The 25,843-nt window shown below is 41.1% G+C and overlaps 2 protein-coding genes across 12 annotated transcripts in view; one reads left to right on the top strand and one right to left on the bottom strand.

Moving 5' to 3' along the window:
• Positions 1-25,843, bottom strand: part of RHBDD1 (rhomboid domain containing 1) — a 208,775-nt gene that overhangs the window by 12,397 nt on the left and 170,535 nt on the right. The window contains exon 8 of one of the 11 annotated variants that reach the window (XM_055573630.1): positions 13,480-13,523. The exons of the other annotated variants lie outside the window; for them this stretch is intronic. Within the exon in view, the coding sequence (XP_055429605.1) occupies positions 13,495-13,523 (29 nt within the window). The 3' untranslated portion in view covers positions 13,480-13,494. Of the gene's footprint in view, positions 1-13,479; positions 13,524-25,843 lie in introns of those variants that run through there. 11 annotated transcript variants of the gene reach the window in all.
• Positions 1-25,843, top strand: part of COL4A4 (collagen type IV alpha 4 chain) — a 152,746-nt gene that overhangs the window by 99,234 nt on the left and 27,669 nt on the right. Inside the window, exons 32-37 of the mRNA XM_055573635.1 lie at positions 1,832-1,939; positions 3,347-3,528; positions 4,360-4,423; positions 7,900-7,974; positions 13,058-13,165; positions 13,741-13,848. Of these exons, the coding sequence (XP_055429610.1) occupies positions 1,832-1,939; positions 3,347-3,528; positions 4,360-4,423; positions 7,900-7,974; positions 13,058-13,165; positions 13,741-13,848 (645 nt within the window). The remainder of the gene's footprint in view (positions 1-1,831; positions 1,940-3,346; positions 3,529-4,359; positions 4,424-7,899; positions 7,975-13,057; positions 13,166-13,740; positions 13,849-25,843) is intronic.

Below are 25,843 nucleotides of genomic sequence, written 5' to 3'. Positions count from 1 at the left end.
TCTCCCAGGCTTCATTTAAAAAAAGAGTTTTCATTAAAAAAAAGTTTCAAGACCACTGGTGTCAGTGTTCTGTGCCCATTCTTGTTAAATATTTACTTTAATCTCTTGGCCAAAGAGGGTGCAGAGACTGAAGGTACAAATTCATTTCCACTGTTAAGAATGAAGGCTTGACAATTTCTAAAAACAAAAGTTTTTATCTTTAAAACCCTTTGGGCAAATAGCCTCATACTTTATTCAAATTTCTTTTAGTTGATTGATTGTACTATTATTTTTTGTTTTACTAGCCTGCAAATTATTTATGTAGAATCAAGGAATGAAAGAGTCATTCTCTGCTAGCTTAGATAAGTGATGTTTGCTGTGCTATTATGCTACTATATAATTATCTCACTAAAAATATTTAAAATTGGGTTAGTGTCAGTGATGTGCCGGTAGGCTGGCTCTCAAATAAATTTTTTAAAAAATGCCCAGATCTGTAGTGTTTGCAAATACTCACACCATGACTGATTTAAAACAACCAGTGATTTAGCAACTAGTTTACAAAATTCTTGACTTGTTAGTAAGTGGCTCTCGCCAAGCTGGGATGAGCCCACTCCATCCCACATCTACCACTGGAAAGTGCTTGCCCAAACAAGAAGAAATATTGTCCACCCCTCCTACCTTTTAGAATTCTGTATGTGGAAAACCAAATTAATTGTCCGTTCTTTTAATGTAAGAGACAATTGGTGGGTAGTTAGCAAGGGGAAAAATGAGGAACTGGAAAATATGAGATGGACAATTTAAAATTTACAGGATAAAGAGATGTATTTTAGACCTGGAACTTTTCAAGCCTTTTTTCACTGAGACCAGTTTGCTTGAATTTAGCAAACATTCCCTGAGCACTCAGTGTACAGTAAGTCCCCCACACATGAATCTTCAAGTTGTGAACTTCCAAAGATGCAAACGTGCATTCCATCAATGTCAGGCATGAGTGAAACTGCCTTTTGCCCTCTGTCTCCTATTGCTGACGATCCTTCAGCTTTGCCATCTCCCACCTCCTGTCCCTCCTCCAGTCAGTAACTCTTCTTGCTTGTTCACTCGATGCCAGCCCCTCTATGCAGCTATTGGCTCAGACGGTAAAGCGTCTGTCTACAATGCGGGAGACCTGGGTTTGATCCCTGGGTCGGGAAGTTCTGCTGGAGAAGGAAATGGCAATCCACTCCAGTACTATTACCTGGAAAATCCCATGGACAGAGGAGCCTGGTCTGGAAGATCCGCTGGAGAAGGAAATGGCAATCCACTCCAGTACTATTGCCTGGAAAATCCCATGGACAGAGGAGCCTGGTAGGCTCCACAGGGTCGCAAAGAGTCAGACACGACTGAGCGACTTCACTTTCACTTTCTTATTTTTCAAGATCTTCTAAGATTAAAATTCGTGTGTGTGTATGTATTTGCTTTTATATATTATTTGTGTAAAAAATATTATAAACCTATTACAGTATAGTACTATATAAGCCAACTGTGTTAGTTGGGAACCTAGGCTAACTTTGTTGGACTTATAAACAAATTGGATTTACAGACGCACTCTAGGAACATAACCCGTTCATAGGTAGGGACTTACTATATATCAGACACCGTTGCTGGACAGGGTGGGAAAGGAGTGTAAAAGGCATGGACCTTCCTTTATGAAGTCAATCAACAATGTTGATACCGTGCAGTCTATGAACATAAATACAGTTTAGGTTGAATGAGAATTTGCAAACTGAATGTGAAGAGCCACAAAGGAATAATCACATGTCTGATGCTTCTTATACAGTCATAATTTGTTTTGCTCTTATATAATTAATATCTAAAGGAGCAAGAGGACCCCCGGGATATGAAGGAGAAATGGATATTATTTCCAAGAAGGGGGAAACTGGAGAACCTGGAGCTTCTGGGGATGGTGGATTCCCAGGAGAAAATGGTAAATGCCTATGTTTTTTAACCATACTAAGTAAATTAACTTCTTTATAGGTCATTCAAACAAGCATGTATATTAGACAACTTTGGCAAGGAAACTGTAATACAGAGTTTAGGAAAGGTCATTCTTTAGATAAAAATAAAAATACATGCTTAGGAATCTCCCTCATGGTACTTTTTTTTCCATGTTAGAACTTAGCTGTAGTTCATATGTGTTTAGGGGCTTCCCTGGTGGCTCAATGATTAAGAATCTGCCTGCTGGTGCAGGAGACACGGGTTCAATCCCTGATCCGGGAAGATCCCATGTACTGTGAAAAAAGAAATAGATTCAGATATTCCCGACTAGAATCAATCCAGACAGATACTTGAAATACTGGTTCCAGGTTTACAGTATTCCTGGGTTTGGGCTTCCCTGGTGGCTCAGACAGTAAAGAATCTGCCTGCAATGCAGGAGACCCAGATTCAATCCCTGGGTCAGGAAGAAACCCTGGAGAAGGGAATGGCAACCCATTCCAGTATTCTTGCATGGAGAATCCCATGGACAGAGGAACCTGGTGGGCTACACTCCATGGGGTTGCAAAGAGGCAGACAGAACTGAGTGACTAACACTTTCATTAAAACGAGTAGCACAGTGACTATCCAGAATTTCAAGTACAAAAGGTGTTACTCAGCCTTCAGTGGGCATCCCTGGCAGCCCTTGTTAAAATGCAGTTACTGAATCAACAGGTCTGGATTTCTAACGTGTTCCTCGATATCTGTGCTGTTGGCCTTCAGATACACTGCATAACAAGGGTTTTGATAGCGAGTTTGTGTTCCCCTTCCCTGGTTTAGACCTGATCTGCATGAGATCTGGGTTCTTTCTTTAACTAGTTTTAGAGGATGAATGTTTTAACTTCTCTGGGTGAGTCCTTCCTCATCTGTAAAATAAGCGTGTTATAATAAAGTAAGTGATGCTGGAATAAATAAAGCATCCTTCTCTTGGATAGCCCTGGGTCTGTTTATGGAGGAATCCTTTTTACAGTGAGATCACAGAAGCCAGAAATCTTTGTGATGTGGTTTAGGGCAGGAATTAGTATTCTTAACTCCTAGGACATGGCTTCATCTCCTATATGCTTAGTCAGTCAATTGTGTCTGACTCTTTGCCACCTCGTGGACTGCACCCTGCCAGGCTCCTCTATCCATGGGGATTCTCCAGGCAAGAATACTGGAGTGGGTTGCCATGCCCTCCTCCAGGGGATCTTCCTAACACAGGGATTGAACCCCAGTCTCCCACACTGCAGCCAGATTCTTTACCATATAAGCCACCAGGGAAGCTCTCATCTCCTATAAGTAGGACCAAAGACCTATAGCCTAACTATCGCCCCGCCCCAAATTTCCTCTAAGAGGTCTGTAACTCTTCCAACTCCATCAGGTGATAAAGGTCATCCTGGGATGCAAGGAAGGAGAGGAGAGCCAGGAAGCCATGGACCACCTGGATTTCACCCTGGGGAGCCTGGAAGAAATGGACAGCCAGGGCTTCCTGGACCCCCAGGCCCTCCAGGCTCACCTGGGCTGAGAGGCAACATTGGTTTTCCAGGATTTCCGGGTGACCAGGTAAGCAGCTGCTGTTTTGGAAGGAAAGAAATAATAAAACCTTTCTGCCCTGGGGATGCCCGTTAGGCATCTTACTTTGCCAGTGTATGTCAGGGTCCTTTCAACAGCTTTTAGAATATAAGAAGTTGGTCAAGAGAAGAATGGAGACTCTGGAAGGCCATGATGTAACTAATTTCTGGCCAGTGCTCACGCCTGGTTCCAGTGACATAGATGATCAAATCACTTACTCCGCATACTACCCCTCCTTTGTTTAAACAGCTTCAGAAAGACTTGCCTCAGGACTGCTGGTTCACCAGATTAAAGAGTCATGTGAAAAAATGACCCAAATTCTGCTTTCAAAGCCTTCCTATCCAATGGCAGATATCATAGCTTTTGTTGTAAATATTTTTTATCTTTACAATCATGAGCTGAATACCCCAGGAAGTACAACTGTAGGAGCCTAACTTACAACTTCTGGAAAATGTATAGCATACTTTGATACTCATTTTTTGGAGTAAAATAGATTTTTAAAGCTTTATAATAATATTTTATTTGGTATCAGTTCATTCATTCAAAACTTAAAGTTCAAATGATGTGATGCAATTACTGTTTTACAATCAAATATAGAGAATTGGATACCTCCTGTTGGTATCACTACTTCTGGAAGCATTTTGCCAACTTTTTACAAACTAGATGTATGCAGTGATATGCTTGCAATCCATTTCCAATTTTCTTTACAACACAAATTATAAAAGCCAACTTTGTTATAGAAAATGATAACTGGGTCATGTCAAGAGTGTGTCATTTGTATTTGAAATTCAGTTAAAGTCTTCTGTTTCATTAAACTATCAGGGTGAGCCAGGTTCTCCAGGGTGCCCGGGACCTTCAGGAATGGATGGTACCAGAGGACCTAAAGGTATGGCTTGGAAATACAGTAGCCATCCACCAAGCTCATAGTCCTGGATGTTTATAACATTGTGAGCAGATACCTTTGGCATGAAAAACAAAGTATATCAAGCTGCATTTAAAGAGTTCTTCACAGACTCTACTAGCTAGTCAGATAAGACCTAAATCATCTGTATATGTCATTCAGGTCCAATGGTACTGTGTAGAAAACATGTCTGCGTGCTTGGTAGGAGTCCTCACACCCGTTCTAGTGACTGCAGCTCTGTAAGGGACAGCTCAGGTGCAAGGAGACAGGGCCACATTGGTGGCCCGTGTCCCATGCCCCAGAGGAACCAGTATCTCTTCTAAAAACTGCATAGGTACAGCTTTTAGGGGCTCGGTTACAAGAGTCATGGTAGATAGAGAAAGCCAAAGCCATGGCTTCTCACCAAGTGTTAATAGTACACTAAGAATTCCTGGGCCAAGTGTTATTTACAATTGGGATTTTTTGCCATAAGCTAAAGGTCAGTAAATGTATTTTTTACAGAGGGCTGGATCATAAATATCTTTAGCTGTGTGAGCTCTGCTGCAACAACAGTACGTGAAAACACAGCAAGCATGAAAGCAGCATGAAAACAAAGGGGTATATCTGTGTTCCAATAAAACTTTATTTACAAAAGTCTACAGGCTGCATTTGGCCTCACAGGCCTTAGTTTAATTTATGCCAGGGGCAATGTTGCCTTGTCATTCTACCTTTATCATGTCAACGTACATTCTACCTTTATCAGGTTTCTAGGAAAATAGGAATAAAAAGTTAACCCCAGGTTAAAAATGTCCTAGAAAAAGAGGTTTCATTAACTACTTATGCAGATTAAACAAACAAAAATCAGGCTATCTTAAATTGCAATGTTTACACACAAGCTTTAATATTTTTCCTATTTTTGTGTACCACTGGGTTAATATTTTTCTTTAAATCTACTTTAAAATGATTCACCTTTTAAACCTTAGCCTTACCCTCACTATCTGTGAATTTATAGGCCAGATGTACAGTTATGTTTTATTTTAATATAGGTTAAAATAAATAACTCTAAAATATGAAACAGTAATTAGTGAGCTGCCTAAAAATCTTCTCTCTTTTACCAGTGAAGCATGCTTTTTACTTTGAGAGACACTCCATAAATAATGGAATAATTGTTATATGAAAAAAATGAACTATGCACCCTTACTTATTCAGAAAGAATAATTTAGATCTCCTCTTCAGAAATACTTACAAATAGGAAAGTTTTCATGTTTGATTTTGACATTGTATAGTTTCAGTGCTCAGAACACACTCCTTGTCTCTTCTACTCATCTATGCATTTATTATAGATGTTTCGCCTCTCTCAAAGAACAAACCTATTTCTTCTCATTTCCCTCCTCCTTGCATTTGGCCATCTTTTCCAGAAAATGAAGTACAATGAAGGTACTGAAGTAAAAGCTGTCTCATGGAGCCCACAAATAAGAGTTATAGTTCTGCTGGACCACAGTCTGATGGAACCTACCCCTTGGGAAATCCATAGTTTTCTCTTGAGACTTGTCTCCATGGTCTGATTTTCACTTATCTGCCTACAACTGGCTTTATCACTCTATTCAGTGTCCTTTCTGGATCTCTCTGGATATGTTTGGAATGCACTTGAACATGATCTGTATCAGGACATTGTGATAACCAATCTCCATCATGAAAATGCTTTTGATTTCTGCCTCAGTAGACAAGGACCTCAAATTTTTACTTTTTATTATAATTTCTCAAAGACTGGCTGACCTGGGATGGATCAGATTTGCACCCTTCAAATGACTAACCCCAATTATGAGTAGGGTCAGGTGGAAGAGAACCTTCTCTAAGGTGTGGGTGGGACCCCTTTAAAGGGGTGTTGGTGGGCAGGTGCTACAACATATGCCTAATTAGCTCTCTTCTTCTCTTACAACCACATCAATTATTTTGCCCTTCCCTACTACACCATTTTGAATCCTCCGTTTATAATTGGCTCTCAGTTCAGTTCAGTCACTCAGTCGTGTCCGACTCTTTGTGACCCCATGAACCACAGCATGCCAGGCCTCCCTGTCCATCACCAACTCCTGGAATTTACTCAAACTCATGTCCATTGAGTTGGTGATGCCATCCAACCATCTCATCTTCTGTCATCCCCTTCTCCTCCTGCCCTCAATCTTTCCCAGCATCAGGGTGTTTTCAAATGAGTCAGCTCTTCGCATCAGGTGGTCAAAGTATTGGAGTTTCAGCTTCAGCATCAGTCCTTGCAATGAACACCCAGGACTGATCTCCTTTAGGATGGACTGGTTGGAACTCCTTGCAGTCCAAGGGACTCTCAAAAGTCTTCTCCAACACCACAGTTCAAAAGCATCAATTCTTCTGCACTGAACTTTCTTTATAATTCAACTCTCATATCCATATATGACTACTGGAAAAACCATAGCCTTGACTAGATGGACCTTTGTTGACAAATGAATGTCTCTGCTTTTTAATATGCTATCTAGGTTGGTCATAACTTTCCTTCCAAGGAGTAAGCGTCTTTTAATTGACTCTCAGCTATAATGTATTAATGAGTCTTTGTGTCTGAAAGGACACAGCAGCAGTATGGAACAGCTCTGTGGGACTATGGGAATTACTGCCTACAATGGCCTTTGAATGTGCCTTGTGAAGTCATCAATAAGATGACTTTTTGTGATTTTTTTTTTACAAGGACACTGAGTTGAGCTTCCTTGCAGAGAGCTTGAAATGTGATTGCAGTAGCCGAAACAGTAACAATTTCTGCTTTCTTTTCCTGAAAAATAGTATGAGGATATAGTTACTCAATGCCAAGTAATTTCTTAAATAGACATCTAAATTTGAAACTCCTTTAGAAAATTAAAATTTTAAGCTTATTAAGAATAAGCTTAAGAATAAACAATCTTATTTCTTATGACTGTCATGAACTATAAACGTGTGTGTGCGTGTGTTTAAATCACACTCACTTTGCATCTGTGTTCTTACATGTGTTCTCAAATCTCACCTTGGATCCCCTATGTTCTTATGTAGGGGGGAGAAAAGCAGTTTTCAAAAAAATCCTTTCCTGGAACATTAAAGATAGACTATAAAGACACAATGGAGAAGGCAATGGCACCCCATTCCAGTACTCTTGCCTGGAAAACCCCATGGACAGAGGAGCCTGGTAGGCTGCAGTCCATGGGGTCGCTAAAAGTCGGACATGACTGAGCGACTTCACTTTCACTTTTCACTTTCATGCATTAGAGAAGGAAATGGCAACCCACTCCAGTGTTTTTGCCTGGAGAATCCCAGGGACAAGGGAGCCTGGTGGGCTGCCGTCTATGGGGTCACACAGAGTCGGACACGACTGAAGTGACTTAGCAGTAGCAGCAGCATAAAGACACAAATGAGTGAACGTTATTACGTCACTTGGAAGAAAAAAATATAAAGTCTCTTAAATAATGTGTGTATTTTATCACTTACAGGATACAAAGGGGAATCTGCAAGTCAGTTTGGCCTACCTGGTCCAAAGGGTGAGCCAGGTGGCCCCGGATATCCAGGTACAGACCCATCGTTTTCTTATTCAAACAAAAAAGAGTAAATGTGTTTTGAAAAATAGAACAATTACTTCATCCTCCTAGCTGGGAATGATTATATCAGTATTTTATCCCCCCTTTACTCATTAAGATATATATCAGAAGGACTATGTATAGGGACTTCCCTGGTGGTCCAGTGGTTAGGAATCTGCCTTTTAAGGGTTCAATCCCTGGTCTGGGAACTAAGATCACAGGTGCCATGGGGCGAGTATATCCACGTGCCACAACTAGAGACGCCTGTACACTACAACAAAGGCCTGACATAGCCAAATAAATAAATAAAACTTAAAAAAAAATAAAGAAACAGAAAACTTGTGTATAACCACTGGTCTAGGAGAATACCAGAGACTCTCCATCTTCTTGCCATCATGGGTCCCATGACCTGGGATGTTAACAACACACTTCCCAGGGTCAAAAATGAAAATTTGGACCCTTTTGCAATCTCTGTAATTAAAAATGATAATTAAGCAAGAACCACTCAGCTGACTACAGTGGCAGGTTTTCATTCCAACCCTTTCTTTTCTACTCAGAAAAGCATAGGTGAATGCCCTGAGGGCTGCTGTTGCTGAGATATAATATTATAGAATACTGCATTTCCTGTGGATCTAATTTACTAAAAACCAAACCAAAAAAGGAGAAGGCAATGGCACCCCACTCCAGTACTCTTGCCTGGAAAATCCAATGGATGCAGGAGCCTGGTAGGCTGCAGTCCATGGGGTCACTAGGAGTTGGACACGACTGAGCGACTTCCCTTTCACTTGTCACTTTCACGCATTGGAGAAGGAAATGGCAACCCACTCCAGTGTTCTTGCCTGGAGAATCCCAGGGACGGGGGAGCCTGGTGAGCTGCCGTCTATGGGGTCGCACAGAGTCGGACACGACTGAAGTGACTTAGCAAACCAAAAAAAAAAAAAAAAGGTAAAGCTCCATCATCCACAAGTCTTTGGAAACAGTACTCTGTTTATCAGCAACAGTTGATGTGTAATCCCCTCAGAACAGATGACGGTGTTCCAGTGAGTGCTTGCTCTCCATAGAGGCTGTGGTTGCCTAAGTTGATGACCCACAGCTGACAAAATACACATAGCCTTTTACTAATTCTGCCTGTTGGAATACACCTGAAGTCAATAATCAGACAGCTGTACAAAGGTGTGTGCACAGGGATATCCACTGCCAGGAAAGAATATTTGTTTCTCCACAGGTAATTGGTTCAATCAGTGATGCCCAGTGCTGTTAAGCTGACAGTGGACAGGTTAGAGACCAGGTTTACATTTAGATGAACACCTTGTAAATTAAGGGCTTCCCAGGTGGCTCGATGGTAAAGAATTCGCCTGCAAATGCAGGAGACACAGGAAACACTGGTTCAATCCCTGGGTTGGAAAGATCCCCTGGAAGAGGAAATAGCAGCCCACTCCAGTATTCTTGCCTGGAGAATCCTGTGGACAGAGGAGCCTTGTGGCCTACAGTCCGTGTGGTCACAAAGAGTCAGACGTGACTGAGCATGCACTTGTAAATTAAATATCTCGTATTAATGGTTTCATGCTTTATCTTCAAATTCTCTTTGGTGATGGTCATGTTTCATTCCATATGACAGACTATCTGAGCAGACCTATTATGGGAATTTTTATTTTACTTGTTTATGTATTTATTTATTTTAAAGAATAAATAAAAATTTGTTTTTTTTAACTTGACATTTTATAGAATTTCAGTCATCTTTACACGCTATGTGTGTGTGTTAGTCGCTCAATCGTGTCTGACCCTTTCTGACCTCATGTACTTATACAGCCCACCAGACTCCTTTATCCATGGAGTTTTTCCAGGCAAGAACACTGGACTGGGTAGCCATTCCCTTCTCCAGGGTGTCTTTCTGACCCAAGGATCAAACCCACATCTCCTGCATTGCAGATAGATTCTTTACCATCTGAGCCACACGGGAAGCCATTTACACTCTATGCTGCTGCTGCTGCTGCTAAGTTGCTTCAGTCATGTCCGACTCTGTGTGACCCCATAGACGGCAGCCCACCAGGCTCCCCTGTCCCTGGGATTCTCCAGGCAAGAAAACTGGAGTGGGTTGCCGTTTCCTTCTCAAATGCATGCATGCATGCATGCTAAGTCGCTTCAGTCGTGTCCAACTCTGTGTGACCCTGTGGACAGCAGCCCACCAGGCTCCTCAGTCCATCTCCACAATTCAATAAATTATAGGCACAGGGAAGCCATATTTACAATAACAATGAATTAAATTTTGTTTTTATACCATAAATTGCTAAAATGGAAATCTAACAAAAGAACAAGCCATTACCCTGGCAAAAACTTCCTTTTCCATTCCCTTCCCTTTGGGTCTTTTACCTCTGGCATGTCAAATAGATTTAGATAATATAATTTTAACTGAGATGTATAGCTTATGTGTGTGCATTTGGAGGGGAAAATAGCTTTGAGGTTAGCGTTGTAGGGGTTCATAAGAAGTACCAGAATGAGGTCTCAGAAAGGAAAATTACTGGTTCAAAGTCAGCTTCCATTACCACTGAGCATGTGTTCCTGGGCCAGTTGCTTATCATCTCTGAGCTGTTTGCTCATCTGTAAACTGGCCTTCAGCAGATTACCGGTTGTTCTGAAGATCAAATGAGATTCCTTGAAAGCAATTTGTAAACCGAAACGTGCTACACAAATGTAATATGTAATTCATCATTGTCATCGTCAGCAAAACATGAAGAAATCTTTCCACACTTACTGCTATTTTTATGTAAAACCTTTAAGAGAGTAAGATTTCATGAGCTGAAAATAGTCCAAAATGGAGACCTTTTATATTACCTAATATTTTAAGTTAAAAATCATAAAGCTGAGTTATTTTATGTATAAGCTCACTTTTTCAAGAAAATTTGCCTTGGTGTTATTTCCCTGGTCTCCTGTGGTTATCACCATTTAAATCATTCCCTTTCCCAAATGCCATAACTTTTGCTTAAATTTTTAAAGTTACATCCTACTTTATGTACCAGCACAGAGTTTACCTAAACATGCAATTTTCATTGACTGGAAAAAAGCTGGATTGAATTTGAACAAGCCTAACAGGAAGGCATGGACCTGCAGCCTGTCTCAGGGGACTCTATATGATTGTATTGGGTTCTGTTCTACTTCCCCTTCCTTTGTTTCAGAGAGCAAATACAGTAGAGATTAACTCAGAAGTTCTGTTCTTAATACAACTGTGATTGGAGAGGCAAGCCTTTAATAGTTCAGTTTTTTCATTTGCAAAAGGGCTTCCCTGGTGGCTCAGTGGTAAAGAATCTGCTCGCCAGTGCAGGAGACCTGGGTTCGATCCCTGGGTAGGGAATATTCCCCTGGAGAAGGAAATGGTAACCCACTCCAGTGTTCTTGACTGGGAAATCCCATGGACAGAGGAACCCTGGCAGGCTACAGTTCATGGGGTCGCAAAAGAGTCGGACATGACTCAGTGACTAAACAACTTTCATTTGCAAATTGGAAAACGCTGCCCTCAGATGGTAAAGAATCTCCCCACAATGCAGAAGACCTGGGTTTGATACCTGGGTCAGAAAGATCCTCTGGAGAAGGAAATAGCAACCCACTCCAATATTCTTGCCTGGAGAATTCCATGAGAGAAGCCTGGGCAGGCTACAGTCGCAGAGAGTTGGACACGACTGAGCGACTAATACAATGAACACCTTTACTGCAGGGATATTTTCAGGATAAATAAAGCAACACACAGTGAAGCTCATAGATCTTAACTTTGATCAGGAACAAGTATGGACTAACACAGGTTTGTTTCTTGTGTTTTAGAATAGTGACTATGACCTCCGTGGGTTTGTAAATACAATACCATGTAATTTATTTGCAGATTCAACTGATGAATTTTGGCACAGACTATTGGTTTATCCTATAAATATAAATTGTATTACAGGCATAGATAATGAATAAATACATGGCAAAGTCAACTTCTTTAGTAATCAAATATGACTTAGAGTCTGAAGTATCATTTCATTCTTACTAGATTAGCAAGAAAACAAATCCAAAAACTGAAAAGTCTTCAGTGAGCACATGCTATGCTCTCCGAGTCGTCGGGCTGTGGGTGGGTTACGTGTGGTGATGTGAGTTGATGGAGACTTTATCCAAAACCACTAGGCAACCTCTTTCAAGAACCAAATGCTGAATGGTCTGTTCTTGAACATTAAAAGCAGCTGAGCCTTTCTCTTCAGCATGTCACTGTCCTGAGAAGGGGACCATGGTCGATTTTTTTTTTTTAACCTAGTAGATGTATCCACCAGATGTAATATGTGGTTCTGGAAGGGGACCCAGTGAGGACAAAGCAGCTGTGAAGGACATTAAGAGGACAATTGAGGCAACTCAAGCATGGAATGAGTATTGAACATGATTAATTTTCTTGGCTGTGATGATGTTATTTTGGCCACATAGGAAAATGTTCTTATGTTTTCAGACATACCTCCTGAGATATTTAGGGATGAAATTCCATGATGTCTGTGATTTACTTTAAAATACTTCAGCTCTTAAAAATGCATTAAAAACAACCAAAATATCAGACTCTCTTACCTAAAAATTCTACTCCGAGGAATTTTTCCTAAGGAAACAATTTAATAGGAGAAAAAAACTGATTGAAAATATATAAAGATCATTATGCATAACAGTAAGAGTTAGAAATAACTCAGATGGCCAATAGTAGAGAAAATTAATTAATTTAATTAAGGTTAACTCAATAAGCTATCAGCCTGTTGTTTCAAAACAATAATTAGGAAAATGATATGAAGCTTGGAAGATTACTTATGATACAATGCTAATTAAAAATCAGAATATAAAATTTGAGGCCTTATTTGTACAATGTTATACACAGGAAATACTGTGTTAAGTTGGTGGGATTATAGGTGTTTTGTTTTCAATTTTTCCTATATGTTATCTTTTCAATAGAAAAATTGTGTGTATGTAAAAGTAAGAGTAGAAAAGAAAGAGCTGAAACTGGAGGTTTCATAGATTCACTGCTTTGGAGAGCAACTGCAACTACTCAGATGTTCGATCCTTCTTTCTTTAGGACGTTTGGGAGCATCTGGAGAGCAGGGCTTGCCCGGTGCTCAAGGTCCTGGAGGACCACCCGGAAGGCCAGGACCTCCTGGCTTGTTTGGACCAACAGGATGTCCAGGTAACTTGAAAGGCGCCTGGAGACTTCCCGGGCACTCATCTAGCTCTTGTCTTTTAGACTGGTCCAGAGCTGGCTCTGCCATTTCCCAGACCTGTGACTCTGGACAAGTCACTTAAACATACCTGTCCCTGACCCCTAAGTTGGAGATAGACTGATCTCCCTGGGTTGGTCTGGGAACAGATGAAGACATTCCTGTCTCCATCCAAGGAGGATGCCAGGCGCAAAGTGATGGGCTGACAGAGAAAAGCTCCTCTCCAGCCTTCCCTGAGGCCTCTTCCATTCATGACGCTGGTTTCCTCTTCTTTAGCCTTCAGACAAACCTCACCCATTCAACACCATATTTCAACGGCTCCTCCTCCTGCCAATTCAGAACCAAGTGAAAATTTCAAATCAAAATTGGCAACTTTAATCTGAAATGTATTTTCTCCTCTTGAGATTAAAACTAGGAGGTTAAGGAAGAAAAAGTAATAAAACAATATCCCAGGGACCCATATATTAAAAATATAGATGGTCTCCCAAGTTAATGAAGCTTGTATATCACCTGGATGTCTGCAAAACCTCTCTGTTGTCCTCAGGTAGTCCAGGGGGGCCTGGGCTGCAGGGACCCCCAGGAGAAGTGGGGGATCCTGGACCAAGAGGCGTCCTGGGGGACCCAGGGGCACCAGGTCTTCCAGGAATAAAAGGTAAGTCAGAAGGAACCCTGACCCCTCAGAAAGTTCTAGCCAGTGATGCTCCCACAATCTCAGAGTGCCTCTCTTGCACCCCAGGAACATGCTCTGGGGTTCCCCTTTTTCCAAGGATGCCTGTGAATACCTCCTTTTCTTTCTTACTCAGGCAGCACTGGCCTGGTCTCCTGACCGGCTCTACCAAAATGATGCTCATTTTTTAGGACATTTCTCCCATTGTTTTCCATAATTTTTTGAGCCTTTGCATTTATTCTCACCCCAGAGAGTCAAGCTCTTGTGTCCTAGATTTCTCTGGACACTAGGCACATAACGTTGAAGAAGACGGACATAGTTCCTGCTTTCATGGAGTTCACAGTTTAGAAGGGGAGACAGGTATTAAATGTGTATTTGCTAATTGTGCAAAGTAGAAGGAAGAGAAAAGAATAAGATGCTATGGTGAAGGAGGAACCCATGTTCATTATCTTTGTTTGATGAAGAAATGTTTTTGTCCTGGTTAAGTTTTTATCCCTTTTAAAGTGTAGTAGATTGGTTATAATATAGGTCTTGTGGAATCGAGTAGAATAGAATATATATAAACAAGTCTCATATCCCTCCATTCATCCATGGCACTAATTCCTTTTCAGTCCTTTTCTTTCATTGTAGAAAAAATATTTTTTTCCGTGGTACTTTTTGTATACCTCTAGCAAAATCCTTACATTGTACCACATTTGTTTTTGTTTAGAGGTCTTTCTCACCAAGCAGAATGTAATGTTTAGTTTTTTTTTATTTTAAAGAGTTTTAAAATTTTTTGCCCACACCACGAGGCATGTGGAGTCCTAGTTCCCCAACCAGGGATCAATCTCCTGCCCCTTGCACTGGACGCATGGAGTCCTAACCACTGTACTGCCAGGGAAATCCCAGAATATAAGTTTTTTTAAAAACCAAGAATCATTTTTAAGAATTGAACTATAGTTCATTTACAGTGTTGTCTTAGTTTTAGGTGATTCAATCATATATACATGTATATCTATTTTTTCAGATTCTTTTCCCATATAGGTTATTACAAAATATTGATATTAGCTTCCTGTGCTATACATAGGTCCTTGTTGATTATATTATATATAGTATTGTGTATATGTTAATCCCAAACTCCTAATTTATCCCTCCCCCCATTTCTCCTTTGGAAACCATTAAGTATGTTTTCTATAATCATAAGTTTGTTTTCTATATTCTATTTCTGTTTTTAAAATATATAATTTGTTTATTTTTAATTGGAGGACAATTGCTTTCCAATGTTGTGTTGGTTTCTTCCATACATCAACATGAGTCAGCCATAGGTGTACCTATGTCCCCTCCTCTATTTCTGTTTTGTATATGAGTTCATTTGTATCATTTTTTTATTACTACATATAAGCATTATCATATAATATTTGTCTTTCACTGTCTGGCTTACTTCATTTAATATGATATTCTCTAGGTCGATCCATGTTGCTGCCAATGGCATTATTTCATTCTTTTTTAATGGCTGAGTAATATTTCACTGTATATATGTATAGCACATCTTCTTTATCCATTTATCTGTTGCTGGACATTTGGCTGCTTCCATGTCTTGGCTATTGTAAATAGTGCTTCAGTGAACACTGGGATGCATGTACCTTTTCAAATTATGGTTTTCTCCAGATATATGCTCAGGAGTGGGATTGCAGAATCATATAGTAGTTTTTTAATTTTAAGAACTATTTTTTATATCCTTGGTATAAGCAGATTCCTAGTAAGTCTGTTGGTTGGTTTATTGTGTTTATTTATAAAAATAAATAAAATGTAAATATATTTATAAATTAAAATTACAATTTATAAATTTATTTTTGTGAATAAATACAATTAATTATTTAATTAATGGAGAAATGGAAGAATGAACAATTGAATGAGTAGCTATGAAGTTGAGAGTCTGTCTTCACCTCAGTCAACAGTTGAAGGGTCAAGCCTTACTTGGTAGATCTCTGTAACCAAGACCCCTCTATCTCCTTCCTCCCTTTTCTTTCCACTTCTGTTTGTTGGCTCATGTGTGTGCGTGTGTGCTTAGGCACTTCAGTTATGTCTCTTTGCGACCCCATGGACTGCAGCCCACCAGGCTACTCTGTCCATGGGACTCTCCAGGCAAGAACACTGGAGTGGGTTTCCCTACCCTCTTCCAGGCGATCTCCTGACCCAGGGATGGAACTTGTGTCTCCTGCTTTGGTAGGCAGGCTCTTTACCAGTAACACTACCTGAGAAGTCCTTAGTTGTCTCATAAGTACAGTAAATTTTGGTAAAATAAAGAGTACTTCCTCCTGGAAGAACTGGAAATCCCTTCTTTTGGGCTCACTGAGTTTATTGTTTTGAAAATCTAAGTAACATTTTTCTACACTCTCACCTCTTCATTTGTCAGATAGATAGAGGGAAGTTGTTTATTTTGAAGATCTGGTATACACTTATGTATTTCTATGCAGCCAAATAACTAGACCAGGGCAAGCTCACATCACCAGTACAGAGATAAGATATCTTTGCACTGTTCTTCTTCCTCTTCACTGGCCTTTTTAGTACTGTGAAGTGCAGTGATTGGTGGTAAATTTAGGATTCCAAGCAAAATAATTTTGTAATTTTAAGAGTTTCTCTGATTACTGTGGCTGTTTCCTGTCACTGACAAACCCTACAACTCTGTTGGGGTATTCTCTGATGCCTTTTTGAGTGTTTAAGAGACTAAATTGGTAAAGAACCAGAAGAAAATGTTTCCATTGTTTTACTTCTATGGAATCCCCACTTCTTCCTACCCTCCTACTATAGTAAAATGGCAAGGATTTTCAAGTGTCCTGAAAATCGAAAATGTTAGTCGCTAAGTAGTGTCTGACTCTTTGCAACTCTATAGACTGTAGCTCACCAGGCTCCTCTGCCCACGAATTTCTCCAGGCCAGAATACTGGAGTAGGTTGTCATTCCCTTCTCCAGGAGATCTTCCCGACCCAGGGATCAAACCCAGGTAGACTGCATTGCAGGCAGATTCTTTACCATCTGAGCCACCAGGGAAGCCCTGGTGCCATTTTATACACTCAGCTTGACTAAAATGACAAGGCTCATGTTGTGATTGTTGATTCTTCCTTTCCTTGAATTCATTTGCACTTACCACATAGCTTCAGTATGATTCAGTTCAGTTCAGTTCAGTCACTCAGTTGTGTCTGACTCTTTGTGACCCCATAAATCGCAGCATGCCAGGCCTCCCTGTCTATCACCAACTCCTGGAATTCACTCAGACTCACGTCCATCGAGTCAGTGATGCCATCCAGCCATCTCATCCTCTGTTGTCCCCTTCTCCTCCTGCCCCTGATCCCTCCCAGCATCAGAGTCTTTTCCAATGAGTCAACTCTTCGCATGAGGTGGCCAAAGTACTGGAGTTTCAGCTTTAGCATCATTCCTTCCAAAGAAATCCCAGGGCTGATCTCCTTCAGAATGGACTGGTTGGATCTCCTTGCAGTCCAAGGGACTCTCAAGAGTCTTCTCCCACACCACAGTTCAAAAGCATCAATTCTTCGGCGCTCAGTTTTCTTCACAGTCCAACTCTCATATCCATACATGACCACTGGAAAAACCATAGCCTTGACTAGACGGACCTTTGTTGGCAAAGTAATGTCTCTGCTTTTGAATATGCTGTCTAGATTGGTCATAACTTTCCTTCCAAGGAGTAAGTGTCTTTTAATTTCATGGCTACAGTTACCATCTGCAGTGATTTTGGAGCCCCAAGAAATAAAGTCTGACACTATTTCCACTGTTTCCCATCTGTTTCCCATGAAGTGATGGGACCAGATGCCATGATCTTCGTTTTCTGAATGTTGAGCTTTAAGCCAACTTTTTCACTCTCCACTTTTACTTTCAAGAGGCTTTTTAGTTCTTCTTCACTTTCTGCCATAAGGGTGGTATCATCTGCATATCTGAGGTTATTGATATTTCTTCTGGCAATCTTGATTCCAGCTTGTGCTTCTTCCAGCCCAGCGTTTCTCATGATGTACTCTGCATAGAAGTTGAATAAGCAGGGTGACAATATACAGCCTTGACGTACTCCTTTTCCTATTTGGAACCAGTCTGTTGTTCCATGTCCAGTTGTAACTGTTGCTTCCTGACCTGCATATAGATTTCTCAAGAAGAAGGTCAGGTGGTCTGGTATTCCCATCTCTTTCAGAATTTTCCACAGTTTATTGTGATCCGTGTGATCCACACAGTCAAAGGCTTTGGCATAGTCAATAAAGCAGAAATAGATGTTTTTCTGGAACTCTCTTGCTTTTTCGATGATCCCGCGAATGTTGGCAATTTGATCTCTGGTTCCTCTGCCTTTTCTAAAACCAGCTTGAACATCAGGAAGTTCACGGTTCACATATTGCTGAAGCCTGGCTTGGAGAATTTTGAGCATTACTTTACTAGTGTGTGAGATGAGTGCAATTGTGCAGTAGTTTGAGCATTCTTTGGCATTGCCTTTCTTTGGGATTGGAATGAAAACTGACCTTTTCCAGTCCTGTGGCCACTGCTGAGTTTTCCAAATGTGCTGGCATATTGAGTGCAGCACTTTCACAGCATCATCTTTCAGGATTGAAATAGCTCAACTGGAATTCCATCACCTTCACTAGCTTTGTTCGTAGTGATGCTTTCTAAGGCCCACTTGACTTCACGTTCCAGAATGTCTGGCTCTAGGTGAGTGATCACACCATCATGATTATCTTGGTCATGAAGATCTTTTTTGTATAGTTCTTCTGTGTATTCTTGCCACCTCTTCTTAATATCTTCTGCTTCTGTTAGGTCCATACCATTTCTTTCCTTTATTGAGCTCATCTTCGTATGAAATGTTCCCTTGATATCTCTAATTTTCTTGAAAATATTTCTAGTCTTTCCCATTCTGTTGTTTTCCTCTATTTCTTTGCACTGATCGCTGAGGAAAGCTTTCTTATCTCTTCTTGCTATTCTTTGGAACTCTGCATTCAGATGCTTATATCTTTCCTTTTCTCCTTTGTTTTTCACTTCTCTTCTTTTCACAGCTATTTGTAAGGCCTCCTCAGACAGCCATTTTGCTTTTTTGCATTTCTTTTCCATGGGGATGGTCTTGATCCCTGTCTCCTGTACAATGTCATGAACCTCAGTCCATAGTTCATCAGGCACTCTATCTATCAGATCTAGTCCCTTAAATCTATTTCTCACTTCCACTGTATAATCATAAGGGATTTGATTTAGGTCATACCTGAATGGTTTTCCCTACTTTCTTCAATTTAAGTCTGAATTTGGCAATAAGGAGTTCATGATCTGAGCCACAGTCAGCTCCTGGTCTTTTTTTTGCTGACTGTATAGAGCTTCTCCATCTTTGGCTGTAAAGAATATAATCAGTCTGATTTCAGTGTTGACCATCTGGTGATGTCCATGTGTAGAGTCTTCTCTTGTGTTGTTGGAAGAGGGTGTTTGTTATGACCAGTGCATTTTCTTGGCAAAACTCTATTAGTCTTTGCCCTGCTTCATTCCATATTCCAAGGCCAAATTTGCCTGTTACTCCAGGTGTTTCTTGACTTCCTACTTTTGCATTCCAGTCCCCTATAATGAAACGGACTTTTTTGGGGGGTGTTAGTTCTAAAAGGTCTTGTAGGTCTTCATAGAACCATTCAACTTCTTCAGTGTTACTGGTTGGGGCATAGACTTGGATTACTGTGATATTGAATGGTTTGCCTTGGAAACGAATAGAGATCATTCTGTTGTTTTTGAGATTGCATCCAAGTACTGCATTTCGGGCTCTTTTGTTGACCATGATGGCTACTCCATTTCTTCTAAGGTATTCCTGCCTGCAGTAGTAGATATAATGGTCATCTGAGTTAAATTCACCCATTCCAGTCCATTTCAGTATGATAGGTTATTCAAAAACCGATAGCTAGTGAGTTTGATCAAATAACAAAATTATCTCCAATGACATCATAATTCGGTGCTATGAAACAAGTTTGCTAAGAGGAGGAGTGAGGAAATGAGTGAATTGAGCCAAATGTACACCGCAGTGTACAGATGGATGCTGCAGTGATGTTTCCTGGCCACGCGGGGACACTGTTTCCCTGCAAACAGCCCAGTGAACAACCAGTCTTTTTTTTTTTTAATCCACAAAACAGTGAAATACATTCTTAGGAATGAAAACGTCTACAATATAAATCCATTGCTGTCATTTATCATGCTGATAGAAAAATGAAACACACTCTGGCAGAAATGCTTTGAACTGAGAAACTAAATATTTGAAGTATGTTCTAAATAAGTCAAGGGGACTGATTATCTTGTTTGAACAAACCAGCTGCTAACTCCAAGTTGTTTGCTCTACTAGAACAGGCCATATGGATTCTGAGTCCTGCTTATATTCCATCAGATTTAAACTTTCACTTCAACATAGGTAAAAATAGCTTGGTGCTCAGACTTCCAGTACCTATATATGCTCAGTTCCTAGATAGGCATTCATCATTGCTGTTGTTTAGTTGTTAAGTTGTGTCCAACTCTTTGCCATCCCATGGTCTGTAGCCCACCAGGCTCCTCTGTCCATGGGATTTCCCAGGCAAGAATATTGGAATGTGTTGCCATTTCCTTCTCTAGGGGATCTTCCTGACCTAGGGATCCAGCCTGCATCTGCGGCATTGTAGGCAGATTCTTTACCACTGAGCCACCTGGGAAGCCCCATAGGAGACTGTAATAATAGAAGCCTAAAATAATAAGCTTTGGCCTGAGAGCATGTAAAGAATGTGGGCTGGGTTATTTTGGTTGATGGCAAGTAAACTGTTTCATAAGAACAAAGCACCTAGAGATGTCTTTTATCAGCACAGACAGGCTGGCACCTCACAGTTGTGAAAATCAGAAACATCCTCCCTTTTTACAACTAGTGCCCCCTCCTTGACCCTGCCCCACAGCATTTACCACTCTTGAGGCAATTGCCTGATTGAGTTCTGTCGAGTCAGGGATGGTTTCTCTCTCAGTCCCGTGTCTCCTCAGTGCCTGACACCAAGCACATTTGGGGTCTGAAGCTCCAAGGTTAGGGGGCCCTATCTTAGGCTCTTGTGCATTCCCTTAGTAGGCACTCATGTATTTTCTTAATTAAAGGAGAATTCAGAATCTGTTTTGCTAAGTTTTCCACTTTGTTCATCTATTACCTAGAGGCTCAAAGAAAGGTCTCTTTCCCAGCAGCTTTCAAGTTAGGGTAACCAGCTGTCCGGCTTTGCCTTGGCCAGGGCAGGTGCTCAGAACACAGGATTCACAGTGCTAGATCTAGGCAAGGCACCAGCAGACAGGGACAAGTTGGTCACCCTATTAATGGCATAAACTGTGAAAGGTTCCTGGGGATAGGGAAGCATTTTCAGTTTGACAACAGAAGAAAACCTCAGAGTGGGCATCCAGTCACGAGTCTGCTGGCTCACAGAGATGGAAGCTTTAATTGTGCTTACAGTTTGGAGATGAGATCAGATTCTCCAACCAGAGAACGCCCTCGCCTGTGTGTGTAGTGATATGCAGCCTTAAATGATGGTTGTTAAGCCGGAGGATGACCAGAGAGGTGAATTAAAAAAAGCCTCATTACCGAGGACTCTGTTTTGTGAGCCTAATTGCCTCTCATCTGCCCTGTATGTATTTTATGCATGAACAACTTTCTGATTTAGAGATGGGATGGATAAAAAGCTTTCAGTAAAAAAAGGAAAAATTGCCCTTAAAACCCTACCCAGATGTAGCTGCATTCAATTTAGAAAGATAACATTGGGTCAGATAAGGGTCGGCCAGTTCAACAATGGCGAGAGGCTGAAATTGTGACAGAGCAGGATTTGGATGTGTTGATGTGACAATGGAGAGTTGGCAGGAGTTGAGACATTCCACCCCCAGCCAAGTCCCCAAGCCATCAATCTCAGTGGCTTAAGCTGGAGATCAAAACACATTGAAATAGCAGAGTAGTCTCAAAAAATGTATTATCGTTTCAGATAGATGGCAATAAATATCCAGATTTGGCAGATGAAGAAGGTCTGTGTGTTCTTTTGGTGCAAACTTGAAACATTTGCTCATAAGTAGAAAAGAGAATTGAAAAATAAGCTCAGCTAGACCTGATAAAAGTGGTTAGGAAATAAGAGCTTTGGGGAAAATGGGGGTGCATTTCCCCCCTTTTTGGTTCTGAGAGAATATGGCTCATTTGTACCAATGTAATGTTTAGATTTTAAAATAGAATAACTGTTTGCAGTATTGATAAAAAATAAAGTGGAACCAACGAACTGTTCCATCTTCCAATAAGAAGTCTACAGAGGACTTACCTTAATGAAGAAATAATGAGTGCTTGAATTATTTATATACAAGTGGATAACATTAACTTCCCCCAATCTGACTCATCCTATAAATCTATCAATGAAGGATGTTACATGCAAACAGAGATTGGAGTTCACTCTTTTTTATAGCTTTCTCTCACCCCGTTCAATCCCTCACCCTCCTTGATTACAATCCTAAAAGATGATGCTGTCAAAGTGCTGTACTCAATATGTCAGCAAATTTAGAAAACTCAGCAGTGTCCACAACACTGGAAAAGGTTAGTTTTCATTCCAATTCCAAAGAAATCTGGAATGCCAAATTGTGTGCAGTGCCAAACAATGTTCCAACTACTGTACAATTGCACTCATTTTGCATACTAGTAAGGTAATGCTCAAAATCCTTCAAGCTAGGCTTCAGTCATGTGATCTGAGAAATTCCAGATGTACAGGCTCGACTTAGAAAGGGCAGAGGAACCAGAGATCAAAGGGACAACATTTGCTAGATCATAGAGAAAACAAGGGAATTCCAGAAAAACATCTGCTTCTGTTTCATTGTCTACATTAAAGCCTTTGACTGTGTGGATCACAACAAACTGGAAAATTCTTAAAGGGATGGGAATACCAGACCACCTCACCTGTCTCCTGAGAAAACTGTATGCAGGTCAAGACATGGAACAATGGACTGGTTCCAAATTGGGAAAGGAATATGTCAACGCTGTATATTGATTATTTCACTTATATGCAGAGCACATCATGTGAAATGCTGGGCTGGAATCAAGTTCGCTAGGAGAAATATCAACAACCTTAGATATGCAGATGATACTACTTTAATGACAGAAAGCAAAGAGGAACTAAAGAGCCTCTTGATGAAGGTGAAAGAAGAGAATGAAAAAGCTGTCTTAAAACTCAACATTCAAAAAACTAAGATCATGACATCCAGTCCCATCACTTCATGGCGAATAGAAGGGGAAAAAGTGGAAACAGTGATAGATTTGTGGGCTCCAAAATTACTGTGGACGGTGACTGCAGCCGTGAAATTAAAAGACACTTGCTCCTTGGAAGAAAAACTCTGACAAACCTAGACAGCATATTAAAAAGCAGAGACATCACTTTTCTAACAAAGGTCCAAATAGTCAAAGCTGTGGTTTTTTCAGTAGTCATGTATGGATGTGAGAGTTGGACTATGAAAAAGGCTAAGTGCCAAAGAACTGATCCTTTTGAATTGCGGTGCTGGAGAAGACTCTTGAGAGTCTCTTGGACTGCAAGGAGGTCAAACCAGTCAATCCTAAAGGAAATCAACCCTGAATATTCATTAGAAGGACTGATGTTGAAGACGAAGCTCCAATACTTTGGCCATCTGATGGGAAGAGTTGACTTACTGGAAAAGATCCTGATGCTGGGAAAGATTGAGGGCAGGAGGAGAATGGGGACAGCAAAGGATGAGATGGTTGGATTGTATCATCAACCTAATGGGCATCAGTTAGAGCAAACTCTGGGAGATAGTCAAGGATGGGGAAGCCTGGCATGCTGCAGTCCATAGGGTCACAAAGAGTTGGACATGACTTAGCAATAAACAACAATTCCCCCTGTTCAGTCCCTCACCCTCCTTGTTCTAGACTTGGTCATTTCCTCATTCATTCACTCACTCACTCAACAAACATTTATTGAGCACCTACTGTGTGTCAGGATATATGCTAAGTGCAGGAATAGAAGGAGTAATAAGATCTGATCTTGCACTCAATTAATTTACCCAAAGCCAACCAGTCACCACAGACAGGACTGCTATACAGAGTGGGATAGGTTGGGCCGAAGGGCCTAGAGGGCGCTCTGTAAGTGTCATGGGAGTTGGTGAGGGCACTTCTCTGTGTAGGTCATAAGCAAAGGTGTGATTATCACAATTTTAAGGGCTATGACCTAAACTGAATGAATGCCTGACTGTGCTCTGAGGGGCTTTTAGCCTTAAGTGAGAAAGAACAGTTTCTGGATGGGAAATCCACTAATGCAGCGGGAAGGTTACCAGGCTTGGCCAGGGGCTGAGAAGATTCTTCTCCCACATCCATCAGTGGGACGTGTGTGGAGCTCTTGGCAGAAGACTCAGCAGCCAGGGATGTTCTGTACAGATTACTAACCTGTCTGTTCCCTCCCTCTCTCCCTGCTTCCCTTTATTTCCTCCCTACAAATCTATATATTTATGTCATATAGCACATATTATATTGGATTGGCCAAGCAGTTTGTTCAGGGTTTTCCATAACATCTTACACAGAAAAATAAGAATGAACCTCTTGGCCAACCTAATATAATACATATTGGGTTGACAAAAGAGTTCATTCGGATTTTTCCATAGTATCACTCAGTGACAGTTTATGGTTTGTTTTGGGCTTCCTAACATTCAGAAAATGAAGATCATGGCATCCGGTCCCATCACTTCACGGGAAATAGATGGGGAAACAGTGGAAACAGTGTCAGACTTTATTTTTCTGGGCTCCAAAATCACTGCAGATGGTGACTGCAGCCATGAAATTAAAAGACGCTTACTCCTTGAAAGGAAAGTTATGACCAACCTAGATAGCATATTCAAAAGCAGAGACATTACTTTGCCAACAAAGGTCTGTCTAGTCAAGGCTATGGTTTTTCCTGTGGTCATGTATGGATGTGAGAGTTGGACTGTGAAGAAGGCTGAGTGCCGAAGAATTGATGCTTTTAAACCGTGGTGTTGGAGAAGACTCTTGAGAGTCCCTTGGACTTCAAGGAGATCCAACCAGTCCATTCTGAAGGAGATCAGCCCTGGGATTTCTTTGGAAAGAATGATGCTAAAGCTGAAACTCCAGTACTTTGGCCACCTCATGTGAAGAGTTGACTCATTGGAAAAGACTGATGCTGGGAGGGATTGGGGGCAGGAGGAGAAGGGGACAACAGAGGATGAGATGGCTGGATGGCATCACTGACTCGATGGACGTGAGTCTGGGTGAACTCCGGGAGTTGGTGGTGGACAGGGAGGCCTGGCGTGCTGTGATTCATGGGGTCGCAAAGAGTCAGACACAACTGAGCGACTGAACTGAACTGAACTGAAGTGGTGCTAGTGGTAAGGAATCCACCTGCCAATGCAGGAGACACAAGAGACCCAGGCTCGATCCCTGGGTTGAGACGATCCCCTGGAGTAGAAATGGGAACCCGCTCCAGTATTCTTGCCTGAAAATTCCATGGGCAGAGGAGCCTGTCAGGCTCCAGTTCACAGGTTTGCAAAGAGTTAGACATGACTGAGCGACCGAGTACACGCATCAGATTAGTAGATGGCTCCTTAGTGACATCTGACAGAAAGTTCTAGAAGGAAATGCAGGCATCAGTGAGATCTATCCAGTTACAGAGAATGGAGTTCTCAGTGGTCATCATGAAATAAATTTGGTTTCTGTAAAGAGGCAGCAGAGAGGTTCTCTTTGACAGAATTGGTGGCAGAGAAATGGCTGTAGCCACGTTTGAGCTGCAGGCCTCTTCTCTCTGAATGGCACGGTGCTCATAAACATCAGCAGGACATGCATTCCTCAGCGTGCCACAGACCCGCCTGTCCTTGCTGTCTTACTACATTTATCCAGGTAGATTGTGATGAAATTAAAATCTGCAGACTGTGGTGGAGAGGGAAGATTGTGGGCATGGGAGGAGGGAAGCAGGGGTTTACTCCCACCCAATTTCTTCCTTATCTAGAATGAC

The sequence above is a fragment of the Bubalus kerabau genome, chromosome 3, assembly GCF_029407905.1.
Source record: "Bubalus kerabau isolate K-KA32 ecotype Philippines breed swamp buffalo chromosome 3, PCC_UOA_SB_1v2, whole genome shotgun sequence".
Classification (NCBI taxonomy): domain Eukaryota; kingdom Metazoa; phylum Chordata; class Mammalia; order Artiodactyla; family Bovidae; genus Bubalus; species Bubalus kerabau.
Note: the sequence above shows the minus strand (reverse complement) of the source record. Positions and strands in the feature narration are given on the sequence as shown.